The 13723-nt window shown below is 38.6% G+C and overlaps 1 protein-coding gene across 1 annotated transcript in view; it reads right to left on the reverse strand.

Moving 5' to 3' along the window:
- CHD9 (chromodomain helicase DNA binding protein 9) overlaps positions 1-13723 on the reverse strand; it is a 137542-nt gene that overhangs the window by 15773 nt on the left and 108046 nt on the right. Inside the window, exons 27-31 of the mRNA XM_081807887.1 lie at positions 10607-10809; positions 6873-7781; positions 5685-5845; positions 4534-4806; positions 3624-3792 (exon numbers count right to left, since the gene is read on the reverse strand). Coding sequence (XP_081664013.1) covers positions 3624-3792; positions 4534-4806; positions 5685-5845; positions 6873-7781; positions 10607-10809 — 1715 coding nt within the window. The remainder of the gene's footprint in view (positions 1-3623; positions 3793-4533; positions 4807-5684; positions 5846-6872; positions 7782-10606; positions 10810-13723) is intronic.

Here is a 13723-nt window from a genome sequence, read left to right on the forward strand (position 1 = left end):
ACTTATTTCTGAGTGATTTTTAGAAACATTACTGACTAATTATTTTTTAAAGATTATATTTATTTATTTGACAGAGAGAGACACAGCGAGAGAGGGAACACAAGCAGGGGGACAGGGAGAGGGAGAAGCAGGCTTCCCGCTGAGCAGGGAGCCCGATGTGGGGCTTGATCCCAGGACCCCGGGATCATGACCTGAGCTGAAGGCAGACACTTAACGACTGAGCCACCCAGGCGCCCCCATTACTGATTTATTTTAAGCTAGAATCCAAAATGGAAAATTTAACCTATCTATTCTATAAAGCTTGTATTGCATTTATCTTAGATGTAATTATAACAATATTAAAAATAGCTTCTTTTGGGGTGCTTGGGTGGCTCAGTCGTTGGGTGTCTGCCTCTGGCTCAGGTCAGGATCCCAGGGTGCTGGGATCGAGCCCCACATGGGCCTCCCTGCTCAGCGGGAGGCCTGCTTCTCCCTCTCCCACTCCCCCTGCTTGTGTTCTCTCTTGCTTTCTCTCTCTCTGTGTCAAATAAATAGAGAAATCAAAATCTTAAAAGAAAAAAATAAGAAAAAGAAACATGAAAAAAAAAGTTTCTTTTTGCTGAATGCCTACTAGGTGCCATACACTGAGCTAGGTTTAACCGATGTTTTCTTAAATCATCAAAAACAAAACAACAAAAACATAGAGGTATTATTAAGCCTATTTTATAAATGAGATCAGAAACATTAAGTTACTGGCCCAATGTCACAGCCAGTAAACGACAAAATTCAACCCCAGGTTGTTTGGCGGCTCTATTATCATCCTCTGTTCACTATTCCAGGTAGTTTCTGGAATGGGTTCTTTAGTTTTGTCCTACTGTAATTTCTGCTATTTTACTATTCCCTTCATTAATTAAATTACATCACAACTTGTATCTTTACTTGAAACTTTCAGATAAAAATCAGAGGGTACCCACATAAACGTAAAAAGGGCTTAGGCTTTGGGATATTAATAACTATAATAATAGCATTTATTCAGTATCTAATTCTAGAACCTGTGAGGTTTTAGATTTTAACATTGGTTAAATTTTAACATCGGTTTACCATCTAGTTAAGTGCCACGCTCCATAGTAGCCGCTCTACATATACTATTTAACCCACCCAGCAGTGCTACCTCTCTCCTCCCCCAACCGCTCGTTTCACAGACAAGAAAGAAGGCAAAAAATTGTTAAGAGTCGTGTTGGAGGACAAATCTAGATTTCATGTTTGCAATAATTAAGATGGATGAGCTATAATGCTTAGATAATAACTCCATCTGGTTAATGTTTAAGGCTTTTAACTATTTTGTGTTACTGCGGATTGTGTTACAATTACTGCTTATACTATTAAAGGTAGTATTATTTACCCAAGAGTTACTTAACGGTGAAGGCTGTACAACCTTCAGCTACAACAGCAATAAAATGTTCAAATGACAGAAGCGTCAATCCCATTTTATAATGGAGTTCTCAGAGCACATGCAGTGGTATTTCTTATTTTTTTAAAATTTTACTTACATTCAATTCATTCACATATAGTGTATTAGTTTCAGAGGCAGAGTTCAGTGATTATCAGTTGCATATAATACCCAGTGCTCATTACATTACATGCCCTCCTTAATCCCCATCCCCCATTTACCCCATCCTACACTCTTCCCTTTTTTGTTCTAAGATTTTATTTATTTATTTGAGAGAGAGAGAGAGAGAGAGCGCTCAAGCATATGAGCAGGGCAAGAGGGAGAGGCAGGCTCCCCGCTGAGCAGGGAGCCTCATGTGGGGCTCGATCCCAGCGATCATGACCTGAGCCAAAGGCAGATGCTTAACCAACTGAACCACCCAGACGTGCCCCCTCCCATTTTCTTATAAAAAAAACAGAGCTCCCTAAATACAATACTGTCAATGAAAAGCATGATTTGGGGAAGTTATACTTCAGTGACAGAAGCATGGCTGATTCAGATTTGAACTGCAAAGCTACACATGTCTGAAAGTCCAGGAACTGGAGAATTACAATGAATGGTTAATCAATCTGTAAGAGACCAAAGTAATGCTGATGATACTAATTTATAATTTAATTGTGATTTATAATTAAAAAGTCACAGTAGCAGCAATTGGGAATAACTACCAATTTAACACTTATAATAAAGCATTATGTTCCCCAATCCTAGGAATTCCACACACTGTGCACATGCACAACAGGAGTTCTGAAATGTTTCTAAATACTACATGGCAACCAGATTTAGTAGAATACTGAAACAGATTCCTTAGCCTTATGTAAATGGAAGGTATAATGGAAATTCAAGTCATTAATCAGCTTTAATCAACAACTTGCACTTTTTATTTTATTTTTATTTTTTTAAAGATTTTATTTATTTATTTGAGAGCGAGAATGAGAGAGAGAGAGCATGAGAGGGGGGAGGGTCAGAGGGAGAAGCAGACTCCCTGCCGAGCAGGGAGCCCGATGCGGGACTCGATCCTGGGACTCCAGGATCATGACCTGAGCCGAAGGCAGTCGCTTAACCAACTGAGCCACCCAGGCGCCCCCAACTTGCACTTTTTAAAGATTCAGCTGATCCTGAGTAAAATTCTAAACTTTCGATATTACAGTTTATAAAAGGGACACAAATTAAAGCACATTAGACCAAGATCAACAGAACAAGCTTCTTATCGATTCCTCAATGCCCATGGAGCACACAACTCATGGCTCCAATTTGGTATTTAATAAATACTGCTGATTCAAAGTGTCAAAATGTTAGAAGAGATACAGTCCCAAAAGAAGGAGATATGATCGTTGCTTTCAAAATGTTAAGATTATCATGTAGACATGGGAATAGGCTGAATCTGCGATGCCTTTAAAGACAGAATTTCAATCATTAAGAAAAACCAACTGCAGGGCGCCTGGGTGGCTCAGTTGGTTAAGCGACTGCCTTCGGCTCAGGTCATGATCCTGGAGTCCCGGGATCGAGTCCCGCATCGGGCTCCCTGCTCGGCAGGGAGCCTGCTTCTCCCTCTGACCCTTCCCCCTCTCATGTGCTCTCTGTCTCAAATAAATAAATAAAATCTTTAAAAAAAAAAAAAGAAAAACCAACTGCAGGTAAAATTTGCTTCCAAATAAGAAGGAATTTTGTGATAATCAGAGCTGCCCAGTAATAAAAAGGGCTGTTTTAGGTCAGAACAATCTTTCCCTGCAAATATTCTATGAGAATGAAGGATTATCTTTCAGGGATTAGTTATTACAATTCCTGGATCCTATAGATGACTGAACTACACTATCTCTAAAGTCTTTCTAGAACTTCTCATTTTAATTTCCTCTACTAATCACCACTAATTTGTGATTTAGGTGTCTGCCTTTACATTCACAATCTGCTTTCATGTTGATATGCTGTTTGAACTTGTATCTGCATAAAACTACTTGACAGAATATTTCCACCCAGATATTTAGGACCCTAAAACAAAATTGCACCCTGCTTTAAAATGTCACTTTAAAAGCCCCAACAGGTATTTATTAAGATCTAAAGATCTAAAATTGTATTATATATATATATATGAACAGGAATAAGTAAAAGAGAATTTGGGAATGACAGCAGGAGTATTTCATGCCATAGTCATAGTCACCTGACACTGGCATGGATTTGGGGAAACTGGCGAGGCTGGTCTCTGATGCGCTCTGCAGCTCCCGGAGCCGAGCCAGGTACTGCTGCTGCCCCAGAGCACCGTCTTCACTGTCGAACGGTCTTTTCTGAGCAAGCCCTTGCTTCTGAAATGTCAACTTCAAACCACCTTCCTGTTAACAAACACCATTGTCAAGAAAGGAAAAATTAAAAAACTCATTTCAGTTATTAAGAGAATTTTTTTACTTAGAAAAAGTGAAGTAAAAACCCTGAAACATTGATCAAGTTCTCTGCTTATTCTGAAATCAACTAAGGAAAAAAAAAATCAACCCATTTATATAATGAATATTAAGTTTTCTTTCTTAAAAGAAAAAAATCCAGGTACTATATACACTTTTCTGAGCAAAACAAAGCTTTTTGTGTAACTACTACATTGTAACATTATTAGCTTCAGACATACATCTCTAAGTACATTATTCAAATGACATTTCAGAGGACGTTACCTATGTATTAGACATGGAGTAATCCATTTGGCTTCAAAAATCATACTGAAAAATGAAATGTTACTGATAACAGGGCATGCTAAATGTTTAAAAGAGGAAGTGCACGCACATACCATTTAAATATTATATAAAAGAACCAAAACAATTAGAATTTGTCAGACTGTTTAAGAAAAGCATTCTTGATCGGCAGAAGGACTATTTTCAGAAGTATAGGTAGAGAAACATATTAAATGATGATCCTTCTAGTAGAATATTCAAGTTTAATAACCTGGATATCAAAAAGAAAACAATCCAAATACCAGAAAACAAGTATGTGAAGGAAGTAAGAGTGAGGGCAGGCAGCCACTTGCAGAAAAAGCATGCTGCACACGTAATCGCAATCGGGTCCTAGGGCAATAAAAATAAACATACGTCTTTGATTTTCACTGTAAACTCCTTTTCTCGTACATGCTTCTTCACCTTTGACATCTGTGTTGACTGATCGTGTTCTTCTTTAACACCGGCCCCTGGGGGAGTGGGTACACTGGGTTCACTATATTCTGTAGCTGCACCAGGACTGTCCAGCAGTTTTGTGGTATAGAAAGAAGCCACTGTGTTGGCATCATAACTTCTTCTAGCTGAAGGCCACTTCCCTTTCAGCACTGTTTGACAAATACTGTCCAGCCGGTTGATCATCACGCGGTCCTGGAAGAGCATGCCACATCAAAGTGTGATTTTAACAACCAGGTCAGACCTTTGGAGATGAAATGGCTCAGGGCCTTGATGGATTTAACCCCGGTACAACATATGTGTATTTGGTATGTATACATATTCGCACACCCATATCATAATTCTGTAAGAATTCATGTACAAATTTCCACTGGAGTTCAAAAAAATTTATGATATAGTCTTCTGTTATTTTTATAATTACACAAGTAATACAGGTTTCTTTGTAAAAAAGGTAGTTCTAGTCTAGCCACATACAGAAAGAAGGATTGTATTAATCCAATCTGAACTTCTACCACTAAAAGCATATGTACCTAAGTGAACTTTTTTCTTTTTTTTTTTTTTTTAAGATTTTATTTATTTATCTGACAGAGAGAGACACAGCGAGAGGGAACACAAGCAGGAGGAGTGGGAGAGGGAGAAGCAGGCTTCCCGCCGAGCAGGGAGCCCGATGCGGGGCTCGATCCCAGGACCCTGGGACCATGACCTGAGCCAAAGGCAGATGCTCAACGACTGAGCCACCCAGGCGCCCCAGTGAACTTTTTTTTTCTAAGTCACCAATGACTAAGGTAAATTTCTCCAAGGAGACTCAGCTCAAAGCACCTATTTCATAACCTGTACGTGAACCTAAGCATTATCTCTCATTCTAAACATTCTAAGGTTAGGTTGAGAAACATACATATTCAAGTACACCTATTTACTTGATAATAGCAGTTGATACTTTTGAGGCTAACACCAAAATGCCGCCCTATGTTTTATGGTGACCTATTTTTCCATATGAGAAGAGTATCTACCATTAGAGCAACAAGAAAAATACTCAAAAAATGATCTGTTCCAGCAGGACATTATTCATTTACCTTTGGCCAATATGAAGCTGCTAGCATGTATCCACCTTGTAAGATGTAAGAGGACTCTGGCGTCCCATTGTTCATCTGGAAACTATCCTGGGTCTCGTCCTGGGTAGTGCTCAGTGACGCGACACTTTCTTCATCATAGGCTTTCACGTGAGGGGTACCTTCTGCTAAGAACAATTATAACTGTTTCAAAAAAAAACTGCATAAAACAAGTTTATATATAGTTTTCAAAGCTTATATAATTATTCAGATATATTTAAAAAGGAAAAGTAAGAAGTAAAAACAAATGGTAAAAAAAAAAAAAAGGAAAAAATTCACCTAGAGTACAATAAAGTCTTCGTTGTTTAAAAAATTAGCACAAGAGCAAAATAAGTAGCGTTAAGGAGTTTGAGGGGAAAGGGTTAACAAAACATCCCTTTCTGCATGAAAATGTGACCCTCAGTAAACTCTGTAGGTCTGCTTCCTGGAAACAGATAAACTCCTGACTGATCAATTGCATTTGGACTGGGAGGACCATAGATACCTGATGGGTATACTAACATTCTCTATGGAGGGGACTCCTATAATGGGGCATATCCTTGTGGTCACCCTGAAACTTATGTCCCTATAGTTGTTACAAGAGACTCTGGCTTCTGCGGGCTATGAGGTTCCCTAGGCCAGACTGGCTCCTGTGCCCACTCAATGTTAACTCATTTCCTTGCACGTGAACTGTGGGCTGTGGCGAGCACACTCAGGAGACGGCCACCGGACACTACTCTGCTGGCGAGCTGTAGTTCCTACCCTGTACTGCTGAGTAGATAGCTGCCAAGTAGGGCCTATGATATTCTTGTTGGTCTGACTGCTTAATCTAAAAATCTTGGTGGCGGTTATAGAATATAATCCTGATTTGTTTACTGATCAACTTGTTCAGAAAAAAATGTAACGCTAAATTGAAGGTGATCACAAAGAACTAAAACTATTGTATAAAATGCCTAATTTCTGTTTGATGAACCCATTTTGCAATGCCTTGAATACTGAATAGGGAGTGTGTACTAGTAATTCTAGTTTCTTTCTCACTAGTGCTTCTCTGAGCAAATCTGTACATACAAGATTTCAGTCAACCATTTTAAACATGCTTAACTTATCTGAACCAAATGCTTTTCATTTTCACTTGAAATGTCTTAAAACAGCAAAAGCACTTTATGCATATACCTCGCTTTTGGACTTCTTCTTCTTCACTGTCACTTTCTTCTGATGAAGATGAAGAGGATGATGATGAGGAAGAGGATGAGGATGAGGATGAAGACGATGCTGAAGAACAAGAGGAGGATGAAGAAGAACTAGAGCCTGATCGAGAGTGGGAACAAGAAGAGGAGGAAGACGAGGAAGAAGATGATCTGGAAGAACAGGATGATCTCTCAGAATCAGAGTCAGACTCAGAACTAGATTCGGATCCTCTTTTGTGGACTCGCTGTTTCTTAGAAGCTGGGTTTGGAGTTAGGGGTTCTGTTCTGGCTGCAACCATGCGTCTGTCTGTTTCACCTTTTCCACCAGATTTCTGGTCTCCAGTGGCCTGTGGTAAAACACCATTCTTTGGACTTACAGGCTCAGACTTTATTAGTGTCCTGGTTTCCTCAGAAGACATAGATTCTTCTTCAGAAGACTGAGGCTCCTCTTTAAGATTTTCACTTTTAACTTTCATATCCTCTAGAATAATACCTTTAGCATCTAGGAGCCTAGGTAGAGAGGTAAGAGGAGAAGCAGAAAGTGCTACTTGATATTGCTGTAAAAGTGGGGTAGAAGTCCTCGAATGAGCCATCTTACTTTGACTGTAGCTCCTTTGAGCTGCCATAAAGGAGAGTTCAGGATCACGAAGAATGTGATAGTCTGTTCGGCTCACCCCATGTTTAGCAGCTCCAATGAGCAAGTCCCTATCATGAGGGCCACATTCCCACCAGACTGGTAAGTCTGGATTTGGATGGCAAAGCTTCAAGCGTTCAAACAATTGTGGGTGCCGGAGGGCCTGTTCCCGTACTTTCCTTAGAAGTTCAATACGGTACAAAGTCCTAGAAGCACGTTCTTCTGTGATTGGCTGGATAAAAATATTTGGATCCACCAATTCTACATTAAAATGAGAACAAAAACATTAACCTCAAAAACACTTTGTTACAGATTTAAAACAAGTAATGCAACTTCTAAACTATATCTCTACTCAGTATCATTGTGCAGCTTCCAGAATTTTTTAATATTTTTAAATGAGGAAAAACAGAAATTTTAAAAAGAAGTACCAAAATCCATACATATAATAGATAACACTGGATCTTCTGAAAGTAAGTAAAACGTAACATTTTTTTAGAAGTATGTGAATACAAGAATTTTAAAAACTCCCTATGAGCTGTCTTGACTAATCTGTGCCTTAATCAAAAAGAAAAACACTTACTTGAACTCATTTATAAATACAACTTAAAACTGTAAATCATACCCCATAAACAAAAAGAAGTCCACATATCCCTAGCTGCACCAAGGTAACTCGGTGCATTACAGTGAACTCACAGGAACACCAAAGGCTTCCTTAAAATTTGAGGGAAATGCAGGAACATTGTCAAATGCTATGTGAAGTAATGGCTTGAGCTGGTTCAGTTTCAACGTTAGACCTTGCGATCTTCCTTTCAATGGGGTTATATCTTTGGGCAGAGATACTGGCAGTTTAGAAGTATTCAAAAAAAGATAAGGGTTTGTTGAAATAATGCAGGGGTCACTTAAAGGAGCTCGTACAATTTGAGCATCAAAACAATGAGAGTATTGGGTTATAACCTATAGCATAAAATAAATATCTGAGTCCATTCTGATATGAATAAATAATTGATCAGCAGATGAAAGCGAAGCAACAATCCTTGCTTGCAGCAGAATTCCACAGTAAAAACTGTTACACACAAGGACCTACTCAGGATACTTAAGTCAATGGATGAAAGTCTGAGAAGAAACAGGACTTGTGGGGTCTCAAAGTATCTCAAGATTTCTTTTAACTCCAGGGTAAAAGATAGCAGTTTTACATTGGAGAAACAGCACAAACTATCATAACCAGGCAATCAAGGGCAACACCATCAGTGTTGGACATTCTGACATTCTGAACCCATGGTACTTTCTGAGAAGGACACACCATTTCTGTGGTACTCTTAATAAAAATGCGCAACCTCAATGCAACCATATGAAAATTTAAGACAAATCCAAATTGAGGGATTTGTGGCAAAATAACTAATCAATATATTTCTAACGTATCAGGGTCATGAAAGATGCGAAAAACTGAGGGTCTCTTACAGACTATAGGAAGCTAAGGGGAAAGACCAACCAAATAGAATGTAGGATCCTGGAACAAAAAAGGACGTCAGTGGACAAACTGGTAAGATCTAAGTATTCAGTTTAGTTAATGGCACTGTACTAATGTTAATTTCCTGGTCTGATGTCAGATTTTATAGTAGGGGAAGCAAAGTGAGACATACATTGAAACTTCTATAGGTTTTTGCAACTTTTCTTAAAGTCTAAAAGTAGTTCAAAATAAAAAGTTAAAAAAAAAAAAGAAGAAATGGAACAGGAAACAAGAGTGGGAGTATCCATTCTACCTCCAAGGTTTGAGAGTTGTACAGTGCCTGACAGGTATACATATCACATTGGTAAGTAAGTGTGGCTATTTAAGAAAGAAAAGTAGTATTTTTGCTTTCAATTTATATTATGCTTTCAAACAATTACTAGACTGTTGGACATAATACTCATTAAGTTGTTTGGATCTAATTATTCACTAAACAGAACTTTTGGCCTCAGGTGCTATGAAAAATTAGACAGTAAGGGCTCTGTGACCTGAGGAAGTTTGGAAAACTGATCTAAGTAAAACTTCACTCCCATTTCCAACAAGAAAACACTACCTTTTCAATCACTATTTAGTAATTAACCCTTTCCTTTTTGTTTTAAAACTGGAGTCCAAAGTGGTTTTTATTCACCGCGTTTTACATTGCTGATGGGAATTAAGAAAATAAAAAAAGAAATGAGGGCCTCTTGTTAAACATCAGTAACAGAAGACGCAATACTTTGCTTTATCTGTCTTTTTAAACCATTGCTAGTCTTACAAAAGACATTTAAGTAGACTAAAATCTACTCTGAATCATCTGGTATTCGGGTAATCAAGTGATGGGCTACTCTATTCAGGGGACTGACAGCAGATCTGTTAGGACATAAAACTAAAACAAGCAAACAAACTCACATGGAATTTATGTCCTTTTATTAGCCACTTATATTTTTACTATGAAACAGGAGTAGGAAGGCACTGGGTCTAGTAGTCAGAAATCATATTCAACGAAGAATGGGGACAGTGGCTAATAACAGCATTATCGAGAGGGGTTGCTGGCAGGATGAGCTATTTCTCTGGGCCTCGAAGACAATGAAATTCAGCCCAGAACAGGTCCTTGGCTGAGCACCAGCACGTCTGATTAATTGTTCTTCTTCTTTTTCTTTTTTTTTGAAGGCTTTGGGTGATTTTTTTTTTTCCTACTAAAACTCTTTAAAATATCCTTTGAGCGGAGGCCTCATTCCTCAAAAGATTATTCATGTAAATAAGCCCTCTAACACAGTTCCTATCAGATGGACTAAATACACAGGTTAGTTCTGTTCATAAGCTACCACGTATCTCCTACCTCCCCCAATCATCAGTCTAATACTGAATAACCACTGGCCATTCCTTGAAACTCATGGTGTAACTTTCTTCTTTTTAGATCTCATTTTAATAGCAGGATTAACAAACAGGGAGATCTTTGAACATAGTTTATTTACAATTCTGAAAAATTACTGATGTGCTGAATTAGACAGTATTGAAACAAACAAGTTGGAAATTTCTGAATTTTAGTGCTTTTTGCTTCTTCGACTCAAACCAGCAAAGACAGAAATTTTATACCTACCTTCTTTGGAAGGAAGACGACAAACCCTCCGACACATAGACATGAATGCGTACAAATACTTCTCCAAGCTATCATCAGTTTTCTTATGCAGCCTAGCCATAGCTCTAAATTTTGTCCAATCAAATTGGCCTCTATCAGGGTCAAATACCACTCCAAATGTAGACACCACTCTATAAAAGTCAGCTTCTTCTCTTCTTGTCCATCTATTTAGAGTCAGATTAAAGAAAAAGTCACACTGGTCACTAAAATAAATATTTATTAATGCTGAATATAATGACTATAATAAAATTCAAAACATTTCAAGTACCCAACACTTTAAAGGATTAAGTGCAGGATACTGCCTTGCAAATACATTTAAAAATGCTAGTTGAGGGGTGCCTGGGTGGCTCAGTCCAAGCGTACGACTCTTGGTTTAGGCTCTGGTCCTGATCTCGTGGTTTGTGGGATTGAGCCCCGTGTTGGGCTCTGCGCTCAGCAGGAGTCTGCTTGGGTATTCTCTCCCTCTGCCCCTTCCCCCACTCATGCGCTCATACACTCTCTCTCTGTCTCAAATAAATAAATGAGTCTTTAAAAAAATGTTAGCTGACTCATCTATCCAACCACGCTTTTCCTTCAGATAATAATAGTTTATTGCACATCTACTCTGTAAGAAAATATGCAGGGGATACAGATTACGTAAGACACGATGACCCTACCTTTAGGGAAAAGACAAAACATTTCAAACCTATTTCTGGTATAAGGCAGTATGTTACAGTTGTATGTGTTATAGAAACCTAGAATTTTAGGAGAGCACAGGAGACGGGAGGACCATTTCAGACCTGAGTGATCAAGAAAGCATCACAGAAGTAAGTGGTATTTAAGATGGAACAAGGCGGAGATCAGCCTAGGAATTCTAGGAAGAGGGCACAGTATAAGCAAAGTAGGAAGTAGTCTACATTTTGGGGGTATGATGAGCATTCCAGATTGACAAGGATATGGCTCATATTGGGGACAGAAGGACATAGGGTTGGGGTCAGATTATGAAACATTCCATATGTTTGGCTAAAAATAGTCTCTGTTCAGTTGAAAGCTCCTAAAGATACTTTAAGAGGGTAATATTATCCTCACACACCACAGATCTCCAAACACAGTCTAATTTATGGACACTTTTTCCTGGTTAAGTTATGGAATTGTGTGAACAAGAAAGAATGTACAAGACTTTTGAAAAACATCAACAGGCCATTTCTATCATAGTGCTACCTTAAGAAGATTAATGTAATACTGATATAAAAATATCCTGGGAAACCAATCAAATCATAAGGACCTTGCATCTGGGCGCCTGGGTGGCTCAGTCATTAAGCGTCTGCCTTTGGCTCAGGTCATGATCCCAGGGTCCTGGGATCAAGTCCCACATCGGGCTCCCTGCTCGGCAGGAAGCCTGCTTCTCGCTCTCCCACTCCCCCTGCTTGTGTTCCTGCTCTCGCTATCTCTCTGTCAAATAAATAAATAAAATCTTTAAAAAAAAAAAAAAAAAAAAGAACCTTGCAGCTGGGGGAAGAAAGTAGGGATAGTATACAAAGGATGGATGAAAAGATTGCACAGGACACACAGAAATGTGACAGTGTCTACCCTCAAAGAATTGACAACTTAGAAAGACAAGACCTAGAAAGGCAAAGATCAATGTTCTTAATGACATATTTGTGTGACAATGTGTAGTTTATTTCGGTAAATGCTATCTGAGTGCAGGAAACAGAATAAAGTGAGCTGGACTGGTTGAGAAAAAAATTATTAGAAGAGATAGGATAGGCATTGAGCTCTGAAGGAGGGGCTAGGTTTGGACTAAAGAGTGGGAAGAAGGGTGTCCCAGGTGATTGGAACAATATAAGCTAGGTATTGAGTCAAGAATACATAGGACATTATGGCTGAGGAAAGAGTACTGGACAGAATTAGAAATCCATGCTGAAACTGAAAAGACTCTTGAACCGAGGCTTAAGAACAAACTTTATACCTATAGTAAATAAGGAGCCATGGACTATCATGATAAAGCTAGACTTTTAGGAAGATTAATCCAGATCTGACCAAGGGAAAATGCATATGGGAGGTTAAAGATGGCCATGAGTTCCCGTCTTCCCACGGAGAGGCATAATCTATTTCCCTCTCCCTTTAATCTTGGTTGGCCCTGTGACTTTTTTTGACCCACAGAAGAATGTGGCAGAAGTGACACTTTGTAACCCTGAGGCTGGGCCTTAAGAAATCGCAGCTTCTGCCTTTGCCACTGGAAATGCTTCCTCATTCAAGTTCCCAGTGCCAACTGCCAGCCATGTGGGTGAGGCTACTTTCTCCCTCCGGCCATCTCAGCACTCCTGCCAACACCATGGGGAGCAGAAGAACCACCTGGTCAACTCATAGAACCATGAGAAATAAAAAACTGATGTTTAAGTCACCACATTTTGGGGTGGTGATTATTATGCAATTATAGATAACTGAAACAGTGTATTTGCTGAGGTAGTAGTATCTGAAGAAGATTATGTCTGGGTCATCTAAACATCTTAAGTTTCAGACTAACTAAATTCTGGTTACAATGACTGTGCTGCAAATAATACAAAAGAACAATGATATATTTTCCAGAGAACATCCAAGGACCCAGGCTTAACATGGAGGCCAGGTTATTGCGGAACATTACTATTCTTTTCAACATACTCTATCCTTTTTAAGAAGTTAAAGCTTTTGGAAGGAGAGAAGCATGCCTGTCTTCTTAACAAGTTCTCTTGCAAAAAGGTCTACCATTTTGTCCCCCTTTGGTATCAGTAGTTCCAAGGGTTCATCCTCTGTATAAACATAAATGGACTTGCCTTCCATACATTCTTATATTTCATTAATGTCATAATGTAAAAATAAGGTAGAATGGATTTTATTTCATGTACTTTAAATGTATGCTTTATTAATAATTAACTAATTATTTAATTTATTAATAATTCTTGAGTTTGTTTTGCAACTTCATTTTTTTAGTAACTCACTGTTTATAAGCATGACAAAATAATGATTAAATATGAAGCATGGCTAGGAACTATAAAATGCAATAATCTTTGACCATATTTGTATACATGTGCACAAGTATATATATGCATATGTGTGCAT

This window comes from Leptonychotes weddellii, chromosome 16 (assembly GCF_054177405.1).
Source record: "Leptonychotes weddellii isolate Sample4059 chromosome 16, ASM5417740v2, whole genome shotgun sequence".
NCBI lineage: Eukaryota > Metazoa > Chordata > Mammalia > Carnivora > Phocidae > Leptonychotes > Leptonychotes weddellii.